Source organism: Marmota flaviventris, chromosome 19, assembly GCF_047511675.1.
Source record: "Marmota flaviventris isolate mMarFla1 chromosome 19, mMarFla1.hap1, whole genome shotgun sequence".
Taxonomy (NCBI): Eukaryota; Metazoa; Chordata; class Mammalia; order Rodentia; family Sciuridae; genus Marmota; species Marmota flaviventris.
The window spans coordinates 5,736,525-5,756,155 of NC_092516.1; the positions used below are offsets into that span (position 1 = coordinate 5,736,525).

The window sequence follows — 19,631 nt, forward strand, 5'->3', positions numbered from 1 at the left end:
CCCCGGTTTCACATCTCCTAATGAGGGACAATAATATCTATTTTGGAGGGTTGTGGTAAGGACCAAATCTGTCACAGGTGAAAGCATCCAGTAATTTCTGGCACTTGGGACATGTTTGGTCAACATTAGTTTACCATTATTATTTCATTTAACAGCTTCTCCTGAGCCTCAGATACAGGAGAGTGCCTGGCATATAGTTGTTGCTCAGTAAGAGTTTGTTTTTATTTTTAACTTTTTATTTTGAACTATTTTTAGACTTAAAGAAAAGTTGCAAAAATACTGGGGAGTTTCCCTTACCCTGCATCTAGTTTCTGCTATTGTTAACATGGTCTTACATAACTGTAGGACAAAGATCCAAACCAGAAAGTTGGCAGCTGCAGGGTGCCCAAACTGCAGACCTGTAGGGGCTCCACCCTCTCCCCTTACTACTCTCTTCTGTTCCCATGTTCCACTTAGTTGTTGTATCTCCTTAGTAACAGTTCCTCAGTTTCTGTGTCTCATGACCTTGACAATTTTGATGAGTACGGGTTAATTCCTTGTAGAATATTTCTTAATTTGGGACTGTCTGATGTTTTCTCATGATTAGATTGAAAAGTAGACACTTTTAGCAGGACTACCACAACAATGATGAGTTACTTGTAGTGCCCCCCCCCCCATATTGTGGTAAAATACACATAAGATTTACCATTTAAATCATTTTAAAGTGTATAATTCAAGGTATTAAATATATTCATAATGTTGTCCAACATTCAAGTACTTCACAATGTTGTGTTACTTCTACTTCCACATTTTTCATCACCCCAAAGAGAATAGCAGTCCCATTAGTAGTCACTCCCCAATTCCTCCTCCAACCCTGGCATCTACCAATCTGTGTTCTATCTCTATGGATTTACTTGTTCTGGTCATTTCTATGAATAAAATCAACATGCGGCCTTTTGTTTCTGGCTTCTTTCACTTAGCATGCTTTCAAAGTTCATCCTCCTTGTAGCATGGGTCACAGCTTCATTCCTTTTTATGGCCAAATAATATTCCATTGTATGGATAGTTCACATTTTACTTTTATATCCTCTAATTTTTAGTGAGACTTGGCGTGGGCCCTTGGGATGGCCTGGGGGTTGGGGGAGGGCAAGAAGAGATCCCTGTGACTGGCAGGAAGTGCTGTATTATATGTGGAAGAAAGGGTCAGGATAGTTCTGGGGAGTACAGGATTGTATTCACACGTGGCAGACAGTGTTTACCTTTGAAAATTTCATTTGTGTAAAGGGAAAAACAGTTCTTCAGGAGGAGCGAGAAAGGCGCCCAACGATGGGAGGCAAGCTCTCTTTGGGACAGTTCTCAGTGGCGGTCACGCGGTGAGCACCAGGTTCAGGGAGGACCTATTGCCACCCGGGGCACGCATTCGTCTCTTGTAGAAGGGGAGCCTCCCTTTAGGCAAATTTAGTGAAAACTTCGGTGTATCAGAAGGTGACTTCCCATACGTGGCACCCCAGCAGCTCTCGTCCTCTCCCGGGCAGGTGGTCTCCAGGCATTCTGGGCAGCCGGAGAAGGGTGGCCGGGCCGCAACGCCCGCAGCTGGCGGCCTGGGGGCGGTGAGGCCCCGGGCGGGGGGCGGAGCCGAGCGTGCCCCGCCCCGCAGCCCCGAGCCCCGCGCGCGCTCCAAGGCGGGGCGGCGCGCGGCCCGTGCGCGTGCCCGGAGCGGAGGCGTGCGTGGGTCGCGCGTGCGCGCTGCGGCGGGGCGAGGGGCGGCGCGGGCGCGCGTCTGTCAGTGACAGCGGGAGGGGGAGGGGGCCGGAGATGGTGGCGGCGGCGGCAGCGGCCGCTCTTCCGACATGAGGCAGCGGCCGCGGGAGGGCTGGAGGCGGGTGCGGCCGCGGCGGCATCTCTAGCTCGGGCAGGGGCCCCCGGGGCGTAGGCGCGGCGGACGGGCGGGCGGGCGTCCTGGCCGGCGTCGCGGGAGCTGGGCTCTGCGGCAGCCGCACCGCTGCCCGCTGAGGGGCCCGTGCGGCGCCCTGTGCTCAGCCGGGCGGCTTCGCCCGGGTCGTTGTCGGCCCCCAGGTGGGGGCCAGGCGCTCTCGGCTGCGGGCAGCAGGCCCCGCTAGACCGGCCGCTCCGACGGGGGCAGCCTGCCCGCCTCCGGCTCCGCAAATTCGCGGGCCGGGACTCGTCCCCTGCCGCGGGCAGAGCCCGGAGGAGCGCGGGGGTGGCCACCAGGGGCACGAGACGGGGTCGCCCGCTCGGGCTCGGCCGCTCCGGGAGGGGACGCGGTCGGCGCCGCAGGTCCGGCCCGCGCGCCTTTGACGCACCGGGCGCCGCTGCTGCAGGATGAAGCGCTGTTCGCCCCCGGCGGAGTTGTTTTTGCGAAAGCCGGTCGCCGTGCCGAGAGCGCTCAAGGTCTGAACTTCCCTCCGGAGCCGCAGTTGGAGGCGTGCGGCGCGGAGGCCACCAGCGGGCGAGGGCGCCCGAGGGGAGCGCACTGTGTCCGGGACCCGGGACCCAGGGCGGCCGCGGTGCCGGGACCCTCGGGAGCACCAGGTCCGTCCCGGGCAGTTCTTGCTTCCCGAAGGTGGGGCGGGGGGCATTGACTGTCCGATAAATCGGCAGTTTTTTGTGAGCATATGGTGGCTTCCCCGAGTCGCTTGTTGGAGGCCGCACCCAGGACACGCACAGGTCGCGTGGCCCTCCGGACGTTTGTGTAGTAGGGTCACTCTAACTCTCGTCGTTTTGCCCGCAGGTACCCCTGACCCGGCCGGGGAGGTTCTGAGAGCTCGGCAACATGGCTTCCCCGCCCCACCAGCAGCTGCTGCATCACCACAGCACCGAGGTGAGCTGCGACTCGAGCGGAGACAGCAATAGCGTGAGGGTCAAGATCAATCCCAAGCAGCTGTCCTCCAACAGCCACCCCAAGCACTGCAAGTACAGCATTTCATCCAGCTGCAGCAGCTCCGGGGACTCCGGGGGCCTTCCCCGGCGAGTGGGTGGCGGGGGCCGCCTGCGCAGGCAGAAGAAGCTGCCCCAGCTGTTCGAGAGGGCCTCCAGCCGGTGGTGGAACCCCAAGTTCGACTCGGTGAACCTGGAGGAGGCCTGCCTGGAGCGCTGCTTCCCACAGACCCAGCGCCGCTTCCGGTACGCGCTCTTCTATGTTGGCTTCGCCTGCCTTCTCTGGAGCATCTATTTCGCTGTCCACATGAGATCCAAACTGTTCGTCATGGTGGCCCCCACTCTGTGCTTCTTGGTGGTGTGCGTGGGCTTTTTTCTGTTTACCTTCACCAAACTGTACACCCAACATTATGCGTGGACCTCGCTGGCTCTCACCCTGCTGGTATTTGCCCTGACCCTGGCTGCCCAGTTTCAGGTTTTGACACCCCTCTCAGGACGCGTAGACAGCTACAATCATACTCCTGCAACCAAGCCCACAGACACCTGCCTATCCCAAGTGGGGAGCTTTTCAATGTGCGTGGAAGTGCTCCTTTTACTCTACACCGTCATGCACTTACCTTTGTACTTGAGCTTGTTTTTGGGGGTGGCCTATTCAGTCCTTTTTGAGACATTTGGCTATCACTTCCGAGATGAAGACTGCTTCCCCTCCCCCGCAGCCCAGGCCCTGCACTGGGAGCTACTGAGCCGAGCTCTGCTCCACGTCTGCATCCATGCCATTGGGATCCACCTGTTTGTCATGTCTCAGGTGAGGTCTAGGAGCACCTTCCTCAAGGTAGGACAATCCATCATGCACGGAAAAGATCTGGAAGTAGAAAAGGCCCTCAAAGAGAGGATGATTCATTCTGTGATGCCAAGAATCATAGCCGATGACTTAATGAAACAGGGGGATGAGGAAAGTGAGAATTCCATCAAGAGGCATGCTACCTCTAGCCCCAAGAACAGGAAGAAAAAGTTCTCCATACAGAAAGCTCCTATAGCATTCCGCCCTTTTAAAATGCAGCAGATTGAAGAAGTTAGTATTTTATTTGCAGATATTGTAGGCTTCACTAAGATGAGTGCCAACAAGTCGGCTCATGCCTTGGTGGGGCTCCTCAATGACCTGTTTGGTCGCTTTGACCGACTGTGTGAGGAGACCAAGTGTGAGAAGATCAGTACTCTGGGAGACTGTTACTATTGTGTGGCAGGGTGTCCAGAGCCTCGGGCAGACCATGCCTACTGTTGTATTGAAATGGGCCTAGGCATGATAAAAGCTATTGAGCAGTTCTGCCAGGAGAAGAAGGAAATGGTGAACATGCGCGTTGGGGTTCACACAGGGACTGTCTTGTGTGGTATCTTGGGCATGAGAAGGTTCAAGTTTGATGTGTGGTCCAATGATGTGAACTTGGCCAATCTCATGGAGCAGCTGGGAGTGGCTGGCAAAGTTCACATTTCTGAGGCCACTGCAAAATACTTAGATGACCGGTACGAAATGGAAGATGGGAAAGTTATTGAACGCCTTGGCCAGAGTGTGGTTGCTGACCAGTTGAAAGGTATGTGCATTTCTTTACTCTGTCATCTTCTTCCCCATCCTGTTTGTATTAAATAATTTTAAAAAATCTCTTTGCAGCATCAGTGTCTGGAGGCAGCTCAACTGTCTCAGGATACCAACCATGGGGGAATCTCAGGATCAGTGTGACTTTTTCTCCAGTGAGTCAAATATCACAGACCTAGTCATGCTGTGGACATGGACACTGAGATAGTGCTGACCTAGATGAGACCTTTAGAAGGAGGGAGGACCTTGAAAGTGCCTTTACTGCCAGTCAGCTGTTGACATTTCTAAAATTCCAGGGGCCTGTCCCAAGAATATAAGGATTTGGGAGCCCTTTAGCAGTCAGAACTTTTTAGCACTTCTAGAGATTGCCTTTGCAATCTCTAGTCACCTTAATGTCCCATGTCCATCTATACGTTCCTCTATCCCTTTTGACAAAACTATGAAGACTAAAACCTCTCTCCCCTTGAGGCCTTACTTTGCTTATTGTCAAAATAGAGATGGGAAGTCAGCTGTGCCCTGCAGGGCCTTCAAGAATTAGGTGGAATCGCACACCTCTCAGTGCACACTGCTTTTGCCCGCATCTCTTAAAACATGTTTTCATTTTCAGCTTTCAACTTTTGTTTGTTGAACAATGCTTTGTTATTATGGTCCTTGTCTTATCACATAGACCCCAGCATTTTAGACTATTGAACTTTACCAGCCATCAGATGATTTGAAAGTGAAAAAGGTAACAAGAAGCTCCAGTGCCCCCTCCCTCAGCCCTCAGATTTGTATCTGGCCCCTGTCCCTGGTCCCTGGTCTTATGTTCCTAACTGCTGTTCTTATTGTTTTTACTGGGCTGCTTATTTTATTATTTTTTAAAATTTTCTCTGAGGTCTGGGAAGTGGCATATAAATAAGTGGGACCAAAAACAAGAATTCTAAGTCATCTGCTGTGTTTCTCACCCTTTCTTGCTCTTTGAAATAGTTCTTATGTTTTACTAAAAGTCTTCTGGATTGAAGGGAACTTCTGTTTTACAAGTATGTAGAGAAAATAACATTGATTTCTAAAAGCCTACGTCTGTGAAGCTGTATTGTACTTTGTGGTGCCCACATGCTGCATAATTACACAGCTAAAAGCCCCGGGAGAGGGAATCCTCAGAAGGAGAAGGAATATTTCTCAACCATGGGAGAAGCGAGAGTTTAAACCAGAGGCTGCGAAGTGGCTGGGTTGGTCTTGTATAGGTTGTGGGCCTTGCAACACTGCCGTATGCTGGATGAGCATTTTCCTTCTCTGGTTTGTGATCTGAGCGCCACATTTATTTGTTATCTGGAAAGGTGCTTTATCTTTCTCCTGAATTTTTTTATTGCATTTGTTTTGTTGTTGAAGAATTTATGGGTATAGTAGCAAAATATTTTCAACTGAGAATTGCCTTTGACCTGAAGAGCTTTAATTGTTGGGTTGCTGAGGTCAGAAATGACACTTTCAGTTCACTTGAATGCTTCTGCCATGACAAGTGTCTTTCTGATTATGAGGGTGGCATCTGCTCTTGAGCCCAAAAGTGTCAGTGGAGTTGGGTGTGGATGTAATCCCTCCTTGACATTTTGGCATCTGTAGGACCTGAGAGTTATAGGCTCTGTCGTCAGGGATTATGAGACAGATTCTGCAGGGGTGCTGGACTGTACTACATTGTGGTAATAATCAGATATGTTGGGCCAAAGGACAACAATATCGGTTTTGTAAGTTGTACTTTGTATGGTCTATTTCTGGAATTTCAGAAATAAAAAACAGGTGCAATTATCAAGTGTCAAGCTTGGAAAATTGCCAAGTCCTCAAACCTTTGGTAATATCTACTTTTCTTAATTTATTGGTAATTTTTATTTTCAATATGTAGGCCAAAGACACTGACCAAAAAGTAAAAAAAATTAAAAAGTCTGGAAGGGTTTGCTGATTTAAAAAAAATATCTCAATTAGGGTAAATTAGCTTTTTCTTTAAATTTGTGTACATTGTATATTTATAAAGGAAAAGTTTTAGTACTGTATGGAGGTAGGAAAACATAGAAGGCTTAGCTAACCCACTGATTTTTTAAATTTAGTATTCCTCCTTTAACTGTTTCCTTGAGACTGTGATTTTTGCGTTCTTCAGCTCATTTTGAAACCTTTGTGGACAGGCCTCCAGTAATAGAATATGTCTACACAACTTCCTGACCCTGATGACTGTCCCGATGTACAAATCTGCTTTAACCTGTAGAAGCCCTTTCATGTACATGGCTAAGCTTAGTGTGTAAGATTTTTCTCAGCATTCCATCTTTGAACTTGTGGCAGGTTTCTTTGTGTAATGTTGGGTGTTACTTTTTATCTCTTATCCCTTTCCCGATAAAAGTCCCGGTAGAGAACTCTAGAAATGAGCACCAGTGGGCTGTGCAGGGATTCTAGAATTGGTCTGGCAGCATGAAGGGAAGCTGCTCCATGCCCTTGATGTGAGAAGGCTGTGTGGAAGGTTATTGCATTACTTCTGTGTGCTCTCTCTCTCTCTCTAAAATCCATGCAGTGCTTCTGCCATATGTGCCTGGCACTGAGGATGTGGAGATGGACCTATGACAGCTCTTGACCTTGGGGAGCTCCTGATTACCAGTCTTATTGTAGACTAGGTCCTTGAGTCAGGGACACTTTAGAGAGTGTCCTGAGATCAAGGTGTGGCTCTCCAGGAGGACAAAGAAGAACCTTAAGTGTGGAATGGACAGTCCCGGGCAATGGCTTGGATGGTGGTGTTTCTTGATGGCACAGGGCATTTGTCCATATTCATCAGAACAAAGAAGTGTATAGCTTGAGGGGGTTTGGATTTGATTCTGTAGTTGAGGGAAGTCACTGGTCATCACTGAAGCACAAAACAGGTTTAGAAAGCTTGCTCTTTCATTTCTAAGGACTGTAGCATGGAAAGGTATGAGATTGAGGATTAATGAGCTGTTTGAGCAAATCCCAGATGGGGTGATGGTCTGAATGAAGGTAACTGAGGTGGCATTGGAGATGATGGGGCAGGTGTGAGCAGTGTGAAGATCAACTGGATGGGACTCTATGCCAGACTTAAACTGGCTGGCGGGAGGAGGGGAGGGGCCTGATGGTCTCAATGGGAGACAGTCTTTTCAGTTTCTGGAGTTGACCTGGAGGTGGTCTGGAGTCAGGAAGGATTGAGATGCCTTTGGCCATGCCCATGGTGTGAATGGAGCCTGCAGGATAGATTTGCAGAAGGTGAAACAGGCTTGGAACCTCTGTCTTGTTCATTTATTCATTCAACAAATTATTCCATGCTAGGTACAGTGCTAAGTTCTAGGGTACAGCGGTGAACAAAACTGATAAAAATTCCAATAGCAATAAGGAACAGGAATTTTGAATTAATTGGTCTTCTATAGAGAATTTCTAATAGTGGAGTTGTTAGGGGAGTTCAACAATGAATAACAAAAATATAGCATTTGTCTTATGATCATTTCTAAGGAGAAAACATAAAGCAGGAAGGGAGCTGTGGAATGCGTGTGTGAAATCCAAGGCAGGGAGGCCAGTCACCGAGAGAGAAAGCTGAAGGAATTTTTTGACACAGAGATAGGGTTTTGGAAATGACCTACAAAGCGAGGAGATAAGGAGGAGCAGGCTGATCTGAGTGATGGAATAAGGGCCCTTTTGCAGCATTTGGGATGAACCCTGAGGCCTGTGGGGGACCTGGCCATTCTTTTCTGCTGTGGGCAGAGACAAGAAAGATGAGTAGTATTATCCAGAGCTGTTGGCTTTTCCTGTTGATGTAGAGTCACAGGGACAGAAAGTGAAACTTAGGAAGCTTCTCTAGCCTTCTTCTCCCTGCATGGATATGAGGGAGCTGGAGCCAGGTTGCTCAGTTCCTCCGAGTCCACACCACTGATTACATCCTTGTAGAAAGGAGTGTCTGGCAAATTGCATTGTTAGATGTAGAGATTAGAAAAGACAAGACTACCCAGGCCAAATTCTGGGCTATTGGATCCCTTAGGGGAGAGATTTGTACGTATCGTCACCTTTTGCCACCTCAGTGACTAAGGCCTTCGCCTTTTCTGAAGGGGGTACTTAGAAGACTTCCTGCTTAGTTGCTGCCTGGGTGGATTGAAGCACTCTGCTTCATCTCTGCTGGTACCTGTCCCATACTGGGAGTCTGGGCTCCTTGTTGTTTCTTTTTCTTTTTATTTTTTAGTTGTTGGTGGACCTTTATTTAATTTACTTATTTATATGTGGTGCTGAGAATTGAACCCAGTGCCTCTCACATGAGAGGCAAATGCTCTACCACTGAGCTACAACCCCAGCCCATCCTTGTTTCTGACAGCTAAGAGCCCTACCAAGGTCCCAGTTTTGGGTGCCCTTGCATGCGCAGGGCTTTCCTTCCTCCCTCCGATGTGGGTGTCTTGTCTCCTCCTAAGCATATAAGCCTTGTAGCTGTGGTGCGGGCTCCTTAGCTGATGGCTCCACCTCCCCTCTTGGAAATTCTGTGCTTACCCACATTCTTGATCTGGGTCTCCTGTGCATGTTGAAACACAGTCTCTTAGGCAGCAAGTGGCAGAGATAAGATGAAGCAGAAAATGTAACTCAGTGACTGGGGAGGGGGAGATGACAACCACCTGTAGAGTCTATGCTCAAGCAGTACCCATGACAGCTTTTTCCGGGTCTTTGGGACCAAGTTATATGGCTTCCAGTAAGTTGCACACAGCTTTTGATTCTGAAGGCAAGATTTTAAATAGACTGAACGTTTGACAAAGTTAAGGATAAGATTTGCCAAACCGCTGGTGTAATGCAAAAGGAAGGAAGGTCATTTTTTCAAGTAGAGTTATTAAGAAAGGGAAAAGTGTAAAAGGAGAAAATAGAGTAAGTAAAGAAGTTTCAGGGTTCTCATCTACTAGTTAGCCTGTTTCAAATAGTAATTGTTTCTACATACTGGACAGTGTCACCTCTCTACTTCGTTGAGGGGAATAATAATCTTGGAAAAAAATCCCATCATATTGAATTTTCCCTGTATGAGTGTGATTAAGCTGTACCTGAATTCTCTTTCTGTGAGTTAATGGTCTCAGTATTGATGTTTCTTTGGGATTTGATGTAGTAATATGATTAAAATTCTGCAGATCCTCTCTCTTGGTGGTGGTAGGAATCTGCTGACCACTGGAAGACCTGGACTAAGTGACATTTCACTCATGTGGCTCTGGCTGCTATTTGTGCTTGGTACATGAGACTCCTAAAGACCCATTCCAACAGGCTCTAGCATCATGGAGGGACCTTTATAAGGGGATGTACATTTTTTGAACAGGAAGGGATCTGACATGTGACTTCTAGACTCAGGTGTTGCTCAGAATGGAGGGAAGGAACTGAGTGGCATCAGAGGGAGCATTCACTTCAGCAGTGGTCAGGCCTACACAGATAGGGAGACAGGCTTTAGGAAGACGGGTGAAGTCAATGACATTACAGCCAGTTTGCTGATGAATCCAAAGAACTGAGCCATGTGCTAGCCATGCCAACCCAGTGCATGGCTAAGCAGGTCGTTTTTTTAAAAAATGTTTATTTAGTTGTAGATGAACACACAGTATCTTTATTTATTTTTTATGTGGTGCTGAGGATGGAACCCAGGGCCGCACACGTGAGGCAAGCACTCTACCGCTGAGCCACAACCCCAGCCCATAAGCGGGTCATTTTTTTGGTGAATAAAGCCATACTTTCTAAAACTTGCTTGCTTTTGGAGATCAGTTTTTTGTTTTTGTTTTTTTAGTTTCTCTAGCATTCTCCAGCCTCCTCTCCACAGTTGAGCTCAGTCCCTTAGAACTGGTGGGAACATCAGTTCTGACCCTGAGCCTGGAGCTGGCAGTAAGGCAGAAGCAGTCCAGGTAGCAGTAGTGATGGCAGCAGCTATGGCCTAGAGGGGGGGTGCTGGAGAGTGGGAAGGGATTTGAAGATCGGGGTCCTAGGCTTATAAGCCTCTCTGTAAGCCAGTGGTTCTCAAACTTTTTGATCTCAGTACTCTTTCGTACTCCTAAAAATTACTAGGGACATGAAAGAAATTTTGTTTGTATAACTTTTCTCTTGATATTTATTATATTAGAAACTGAAACAATCTGAGAAGTTTAAATAAATATTTCTTTAATTCTTTTCAAAATAATAATAAGTGTGTTATATCCATTGCATGTTAATATAAATAACATTTTGATAAAAATGAATATATATTTCAAAAAGTAACTTATTTCCAAAAACAAATTGGCAAGAAGGGGAAACCACTTTATATTTTTGCATATTGGTTTAATGTCTGTTTGGGTTAATAAAAAACTGAATTTAAAAAAATGTAAAATATACATAACAAAAATATCATTTAAACCATTTTTCAGTGGGTAAGCTGGATTTCTTAGCTGCTTTGACATTCAGTCTGTACCTAGATGTTGAAGGATGTGAGGAAAATCTGGCTTCATATAGGTGTGTAGCTGGAAAGTGGAGGTGCATTTTCATAGCATTTTAGATAATTGTGGGTATATATAATTTTGATACTGCCCCGATACTCAACAAGAGGTAGTTTCCTAAAAGATGAGCTGCAACCTGGAACCTGAGCACCCGACCATGAGTTTTGGGTCAGCTGAGTTTTGAACAACTCTTCTTCCCAGGTGTGATTTTGTACCATTACGCACTGGTCATTTGGAAATGCTGGTTTCTTGAGTTATGCAGATGTTCCAAGTGCTGATATTCAGGAAAGGCTTTAGAATACTGGGTGGGTGCCAACTTTAAAGTAGCTGGTATGTTTTCCAAATTCTAGTTTTCATCGACGGTTTGAATTTTATCACTAGCAACAAATACTGTCAGTACTTTACTTGAAGCGATAGACTTGTTTCATTCATTTCTCAGGCACAGTCTGCCAGGACTTCAGTCTGAAAGACCACCTAGGTCAAGTATAGATGATGTCCCATGACAGTGATGCTAGTTCAGCTTGTAGCCCCAGCTGGTTTTCCTGACAGCCATGAGGCTTTGCTGTGCAACACAAGTGCTATGGCCTGTTTGCTGTGCAACACAAGTGCTATGGACTGTTAGAAAGGCACATGCTCAAGGATGAGATATAGCATAGTCATGAATTTATACTGCTTCACTGGGGACATACTTTCTTCCTGCAAGCCTACAGTGGTCAAGAACACAGGGCTGGTACAGTTTGGTGCCTCTTTTTTGACTGGCATTCAGGCATTAGCAGTCTCTTCCCGTCCCCTTACACACACACACACACACACACACACGTAGCTTTCCTGCCATCATTATGAAAGTCAACCCTGAAAAAAGGAAAATAAGGCCTTAATGTTATTGTGAAAATAGTTTAGACCTCACAGATGCCCTGCAAAGGTGTTAGGGACCCCTAAGGGTCCAGGGATGCCCCTTTGAGAACTGCCTCCCTAAGCTGTGAGATAGGAAGATGGAACACACTGTATGTGCCCCATAGATATGCTGCCTTGGATATGAATCAGATGAAATTGGGAGTTATGACAGGCATTTTCCATTTATTGTGAAAGTAACAAGTGACTCTAGTTAAAAAATTTACTTTTTCTTACCTGGTTCCTAAAACTCCTTTGTGAGCCTGCCATACTTTTGTTGCTGGTGTTCAGGGTTTGTGATAAAAAATGTTGAACCTCAACTTTGTTTTGTAAAGTTTTTTGGACGGCTCACCCCTTGGCAGTATAACTTGGTGATTAGATACATGGGGCTTTTTTTCTGACACATTTGGACTAAAATCTCAGTTCTTCAGTTTCTGAGCTGTGGACCTTAGGCTGCCTGGTGGAGGCTCCATGGTTTTACGAGTGACAGAACCTCTGGCAGAGGATTGTGGGGAGAATAAAATGAGGTGATTCAAGCAGGGCTCTTGCAGCCACTGCAGTTAGTAAGAACTGACCCAGCCCAGGCAAGCTGCAGTCTGTGCTGCAGGGTGCTTCTTTTCTCCTACCCTCTGTGTGGTGCACCTGTTGTACAATGTAGTGTGAAACCCAGAGCACACCAGGGACTGTGATTATGTCAGTTTCTCAGATTAAGAAGGGCAAGTGTCCAAAATCTGAAACACTGATAGGTTGCCCTGGTTAAACTCTCGCTACTGAGTTTGGCAGCTTCTTTATTGAAACCCTGGGGAGCCCAGGCAGTATTGTTCTTGGGTTGCTTCAGGTCCCCAGAGCTTTGAGGTACTTATGATGATGAGGCCTTTAATAGTTGAGGGATTATGGGAAAATCCCCAGCTTTGTGACCCTGGAGGTATTGGCTGCGGTTTGAACTAGAGCAGTTATTACAATACATACTCACTTATTTATTCATTAAATACTGAAAGAGTTCCTATACTTGGGAGGCCTGGACAAGGTGCTAGAGACACAGCCATGGCCCTTCCCCTTGGAATGTATTGCCTGGGAATACAAAATCAAACAATCTTCTAAATGAATATGCACCCACTTTGCTGTATTATGGATACAGCTGGCAGGGAGGCACTCTTATCACCTCCAGTTTATAGGTGAGGAAACTCAGGCACAAAGAGAATCGGTAACTTATGATGGTCTCACAGCCAGAAAAAGCTATTAAAGGTGGAACCAGTATTTAAACCCAAAGGACTATATTAGAAAACACTGGTACCCACCTCAAGGAATTTTTGTAGGGATTAAATATTAAGTACATGTTAAGTACTTGGCACATAGAAACTCTCAACAGAGAATAGATTTACTAGCTAGTGTTATTGAAAATGGGGTGATTTTCTTTGCAGCAGTAGCAGCCAAAAACAACCACACCTTTTTCCAATTCACATGGCACACTCCTGCGCACATCATCATCTCAGCCACTGGGAGATCTTAGGATAGGGACATGTGTGTGCTCAGAGGTTTATATTTCATTGGCTTCTTTGCTTTATAAAAGATCAGTTTTCAGACTGGGTTGGTTTCTTAATACCCTCAAACTGACCAGAGCCTTTCTTCAACAGTTAATGTAGACTCTTTGAATCTTAGCTTTTTAAGTGCCTTTCCTCCCATGACAGATATTTTACTTTTGATACCAAAATTGCCCTATTTTGGGCCCCTGCAGGCCCCTGCAGGTTGCCCCCTGAGTTCATTTCATATGACCCCAGTGGTCTTCAATAGCTTTTGTACTCAGTAGCATTTTTAAGGAGCAGATAAATTATAGGTATTAAAATCTCATTAATTCTGTTTTTCTGATATGTTTATTCAGAGACCAAGCTAAAGTTTACCCTCTCCTGTTTTGAAAAGAAAATTAATAGGATATGCATGTTTATGTGAAAAAAATAAGACATAGAAGCGAGGCTGTGTGCATCTTCAAGCTCTCTAGAGGCTTTAATTTTGCATTCTTACAGCTTGCAATTATAGAGCAATGTGGTGTTTTTTTCTGTGGTATCTTCCCACTAATCCTGTTGAGTAACAGGTGCCTGTGACTAGGTAAATAGTGATAAAGAATAATAAAGAGAAAGAAACCCTAAACCAAAATATAGACGACCTGTGTGCAGACTGAGGAGTGCCCCCAGCCCAGCAAGCTCCATCTCCAGGACAGCTGTGGAAGGTATCAGAGGCCCAACTCCAGGATTCTCTTCTGGTAGTCTTGCTTTGGAAAGATCCTTCTGGAAGGAAGGGCTGGCCACTCTCCCCTCAGGTACTATGTGTGTTTGACTGACTGGTTTTTTTCATGTTTTTTCTCCACTCCATTGCAGTGTGTTTTGGGTAGTAATTTCCATGTTTTATGTATGGCTGTATTCCTAGTGCCAGGAATATAAGCTGGCATGTAGTAGATGCTCAGTAATACAATTAGCCCTCCATCTGTGATCTCCACATCTGCAGAATTCAGCCAAATGTAGAGGGAGACATTCAGGAAAAAAAAAAATTGTCTCTGTATAGTCTTACCCTTATTCCTTAAATAATATAGTTGAACAACTATTTATATAGCACTTTCATCGTATGCAATATTCAGGGTAACCTATGGATGATTTGAGATATACAGAAGGGTATGCTCAGGTCATATATAAACATGATGGCATTTTACACAAGGAATTGGAGTGTCCCTGGATGTTGGTGTCCATTGGGGCTCCTAAAGTCAGTCCCCGCTAAATACTGAGGGAGGTTGGAGTTGGTATGGAATGAATGAATGAGTGAATCTTCCTTCTCACACTCCATGTTGGGCACTCTGGGATGGGAAACCACACCCCAGACACTGGCACAGAGTAAACTGAAGGTAGAAGATGATGAAGCTTTGCCAGGAATGGTTGAGTGGTTGACTGAGTGGAGCCTGCGGGTCCTGAAAGGAGCTAGGGAAGGCTGTGGAGGAGAGCATTTGGGGACCTGAGGTGGGGCCTGAGCACAGCGAGTTTGCGCTGCAGGGCAAGAAAGCGCAGGCTGAAAACCCCAGCTCATTGAGGGCCCAGAGAGTGTGGGTTGAATGGCTTAGTTTAGGCAATTATTTTTAAGCTTTTTAAAATGGAGATTTAGAGAAGTGTATTTATCTTTAATAATACTGTAGCTCCTGGTAATTCTTATTTGATTATCATTTATGCACATTAAAAACCAGCATACCCTTTATGGGCAAAGCTCCAGGATGGTCTTTGTGCATAATTTCCAGGATTTTTATGTAATGCCATTAAATCCTGTTCAGTTTTTTTCCCTTCCAGAGAAAAATGTAGTACAGAAAGCACCTTTTGAATCATTTATTTTTGTGTTTGAATTGTTTGGAAAATTTTAATTTCATTTTTTAACAATATGGTGTGGAGAGAGGAAGAAAATCTACAGGCCTGTGATTCATTTTCTTGTGTGTGGATGTTAAAATACAGCATTCCAATCTGCAGTTTTAAATAAAAGGGGCTTTTGCATATTGATTCAGTTAGTTTTGCCCCAGTAAGTGTTGCTATTTAAAGTGTGGATCGCCTTTGTTTTGTAACTTCCAAACTGAATTCTTTTCCCCATGAGAAAATGCTGCTGCTGCTTATGGCCATTAATGTTAATTTTTGTCTTGTAAATGAGCTGTCTAAAAATTGAGGGGAGGGGAGGTTTCTAAAATTTCTGTTGTTCTCATAGACTAGCATTCTCTCCTAAGATGTTTTCTTCACTGACAAGTTTAGCACACTTGGGCAAAAATCTCTCTGGTTCTGCTAGATCTTGCTGGTTCCCAGTTTCCTCATATTTGTAGAATGTGAACTTTGAATTGAATGTGCCTTAAGACCCTACCATTCTCTAAGAAGAGCTGAGATTCTGTCACTACTGAGAAGTAGTACTTTCCTTAAGATGAAGAAGTGGTTTCTCCTGTGTCCATTTGTTTAAACTACAAACCCTCATTTAGACAAATTTAGCATAGAGAAACTTGGATTTACAGAACCACTAAATTGCAGGGTATGTGTGAGATTCTTTATAAAGGGTTCTTTACTTCCTTTGAATATAAATAAGATTGAATTCTAGAAGTATAATTCTAGAAGTGTGGTTTTTCAGGATCACTGTGTTGTACAAAGTATGGTATTGCTAGAGGAACCCCACTTGGTTTTGAAAGTTTGAGAAACACTATTGTAATGGAGAAAATGTGAAGCAAGTTAATTTGTTTAACAAGTGTACTTCAGTTCCTACCTGAACATTACATTGCAGAGAGCAGATAAGGTTAGTTTTCAATACGGTGGGTTTTACTAGTGGGCCTGAACAGGTACTGGACTACTGACATTCTTCCCAATTACTCTATCAATGGAGGACCTACTCGCTCTGGTGGCTGGGGAGCTTTGGGGTCTGCTCACTGTCTGTAGAGCTGGGAGAGGGAACTCAGTGCCCTCTGGTGTCATAAAGGCTTGGTATGGCTTTCTTTGTTTTTCTTTATTAAGATCTCTGATGCAGAACATTTGATTCCCTGTCATTTTCTTCTTCATTGTCGTCGTCTTCTTTTTTTTTTTTTTTTTTTTGGTACTAGATTGCACCTAGGAGTGCAATGGCTATGCCCCTGCCCGTTTTTGTTTTTCATTTTGAGTCAGTGTCTCACTAAGTTGCGCAGGCTGGCCTTGAACTTGGGATCCTCCTGCCTCAGCTTGCCAAGTTTGCTAGGATTACAAGCATGTGCCACCATGCCCAGGTAGCTTTTTTTTTTTTTAGTAGCACTGGGGACAGACTCCAAGGCCTGCATGCTGCCCTCATTTCCATTTCCTTTGAGTTTCTCTGTGAGTTCTGTCCATTCTGCTCAAATGATGAACACACAAAAGTGTTTCTTCCTTGAGCCGTTTGTGGCCTGGGCGAGAAGGTATCTGGGCATTGTCTGGCTATTGGATTAGATATCTGTCTCCCCATTTTATTTTCTGGCTTGGGTACATATTCCTTCTTCCTTCTCCTCCTTCCTCCTCCTCCTCCTCCTTCTTCTTCTTTTTTTTTTTTAAATATGGAGTCTTGCTCAATGGTAGGCTGGCCTCAAACTCATGTAATTCTTCTTTGTGAGCCTCCCAAGCAGCTGGGATCACAGACATATATCACTGAGCTGAATTTTCCTCTTTATGATAATTTGAGCATGATCTTTTTTCCTCAGTGGATTCCTTATCTTTTTCTAAAGGAACAATAAAGAGGCTCATGGCAAGTGATGGAACATTTGCTGTGGTCTGCAGGGCTGGCAAAATGAAATAGAAAGGGGAGAAGCTCTACTTGGTCCTGAAAGATGGTGTTGTCATTGGGTATCTGTGTCAACTGACCTGTGTAACTTTCACCTCCACAAAGGCCTAGATCACGAAATGGTAGCTCCCTGGAGAGAATCTGTTACCCAGAGTCTGCTTGCCTGAGCCATGTTTTCCAAGACTAAAGTGACTGACTTGGGGCACACTTAATTGTGGAAGGTTAAAAGCTTTTAGGATGACCATGCAAACAACAACAACAATAGAAAACATTTCAAGGGGCTGGGGTTGTGGCTAAGTGGTAGAGTGCTCGCCTAGCATGTGTGAGGCACTGGGTTCCATTCTCAGCACTGCATATAAATAAATGAATAAAATTGAGGTCCATCAACATTTAAAAGTATATTTTTTAAAATTTCAAGACTTTCCTTGTCTCTCCTACACATACCACAGGGAATTTCTTAGCCTGAATGACTTAACATGGTGTTCTCTCTGGTTCCTGAAAGAAAACTGATCATGAGCACTCAAAGAGCTGATGGTTCTAGGATGTCAATTTTGTCCCTCTGCCACTGGAACTTCAAGTGGAAATGTTGGCTTTACCAGCTCTGGTCATGCTGCTACTTTATTTAGTAGCTATTAAATTTCCAGTTTGTATACCCCCCTTGGAGGTGCTCCAGCTTGCACTGGGGTTTCTGTTTCTTCCAACAGCTCTGTCTGTGGTGTGCAGCGCTTTCTTGAGCAAGAAATAAATATCAGCAAGGTTCTTAGCCTAGGTGATATTTTTAAGCTATTTTTTGGTTTATTTTATTTCTAGAGCAATGCACTCACTTAAGGTATACAGTTCAGTGGCTTGAAATAGAATGATAGACCTGTGTAAGCATCCTGATGTCAGTTTAGAGCATTTTAATCGCCCTTGAAGAGACCCTGTACCCATCAGCAGTCTCCATTTCCTCCAAAACATCTAGCTCCTGGCAGCCACTGACGGCCCTGTTTCTGTGGTTGCCTGTTCTGGGTAATCCACACTGTGGACCTGTGCACTAGGCCTGGCTTCTTTCACTTGCACTGTGTTGCTGTGGTTCCTCCGTGTTGTAGCGTGCGATAGCGCTTCATTCCTCTCTGTGGCCATCTGTTGTGTGGATGGACCACGTTTTATGAATCCATTCATTGGTTAATGGAAAAGGAACTCTCTTATTGAAACCAAGAATCAAGCAGATTGAAAAGAAGTTGTAATGATATAAAATCCAATTATTTAATAATGTACATTATTTAATAATGTACAATATTGTAACAATTTAATAATATACATTAACTAAAATTTAGCCTAGTGTTTATGAGTTTTCCTGAAAGAACTAATGAAATGAGATTTAGTACTGAATTATAATTTGATGTAAAATGTTTCAAGAAACCAGTATAGTTTTCTTTCTTTTTTTTTTTAAATAAAGTATGATTTTTTAAAATATTTATTTTCCACCCATGCTAGGGGAGCGCTCTACCGCTGAGCCATAATCCCAGCCCCTCTTTTCTTTCTTTTTTAAAGAGCTAGGCTCTTTTCTAGGCTTGTTCCAGGTTGATTAAATATTAAATTACCTGATTTTTCCACTTTTCCTAGCCAGTTCCATACTAGAGGGCTTTAGGGGAAGCACATTATTGAATAGGAAACTATGCTCAATAATATGCTGTTAGCTATGAACACCAATTCAGTCCTTCTGGATGGCCTAGGGTTCGAAGACCTGGGTCCGCTCTAGTAATTAAAGCTGTCCTGTCGTAACTAGTTTCACATATTTGGGTTCACATTTCTGCAATTTATGAAATACTTTTGTACTTTCGTAAAAATGAAATACAACAGATAAAATGTAATTTTCTTGATGACTCAGTTACTTTCACTACTGTTATTTGGCTTTTACTAATATAGTAATATCCCTGTAAAAATAGATTTTTTTTACTTTGCTTTAAGTAAACCTTGATTGCTCTGTTTTTCCAGTTCTTTTTTAAAATTTTTTTTCAAATTTTTATTCTAATTTGTTATATATGACAGCAGAATGCATCACAATTCATATTACATACATAGAGCACAATTTTTCATATCTCTGCTTATATACAAAGTATATTCACACAATTCATGTCTTCTTCATACATGTACTTAGGGTAGTGATGTCCATGTCATTCCACCATCTTTTTTTTTTTTTTAACCCCCTTGCCCCCTCCCTCCCACTCCCTCTTCTTTGCCCTATCTAGAGTTTGTCTAATCTTCCCATGCTCCCCCTTCCAACCCCACTAAGAGAAAACATTCAGCGTTTGTTTTTTTGGGATTGGCTAACTTCACTTAGCATTATATTCTCCAACTCCATCTACTTACCTGCAAAACTATGATTTTATTCTCTTTTTAAAAAAATATTTATTTTTTAGTTGTATACAATACCTTTATTTTGTTTATTTATTTTTATGCGGTGCTAAGAATCGAACCCAAGGCCTCGCACATGCTAGGCAAGCACTCTACCGCTGAGCCACAACCCCAGCCCATTTTATTCTCTTTTATTGCTGAGTAATAATCCTTTGTGTATATATACC

General features: G+C 44.5%; 1 protein-coding gene across 2 annotated transcripts in view; it reads left to right on the forward strand.

The window, feature by feature from the left end:
* Window positions 1-1,833: 1,833 nt before the first annotated feature.
* Window positions 1,834-19,631, forward strand: part of Adcy9 (adenylate cyclase 9) — a 109,074-nt gene continuing 91,276 nt past the window's right edge. Inside the window, exons 1-3 of one of the 2 annotated variants that reach the window (XM_071605642.1) lie at window positions 1,844-2,532; window positions 2,732-3,123; window positions 3,594-3,682. In XM_071605642.1, the coding sequence (XP_071461743.1) occupies window positions 2,774-3,123; window positions 3,594-3,682 (439 nt within the window). In that variant the 5' untranslated portion in view covers window positions 1,844-2,532; window positions 2,732-2,773. Of the gene's footprint in view, window positions 2,533-2,731; window positions 4,467-19,631 lie in introns of both variants that reach the window. The other variant, XM_027940528.2, reaches the window with a different exon arrangement.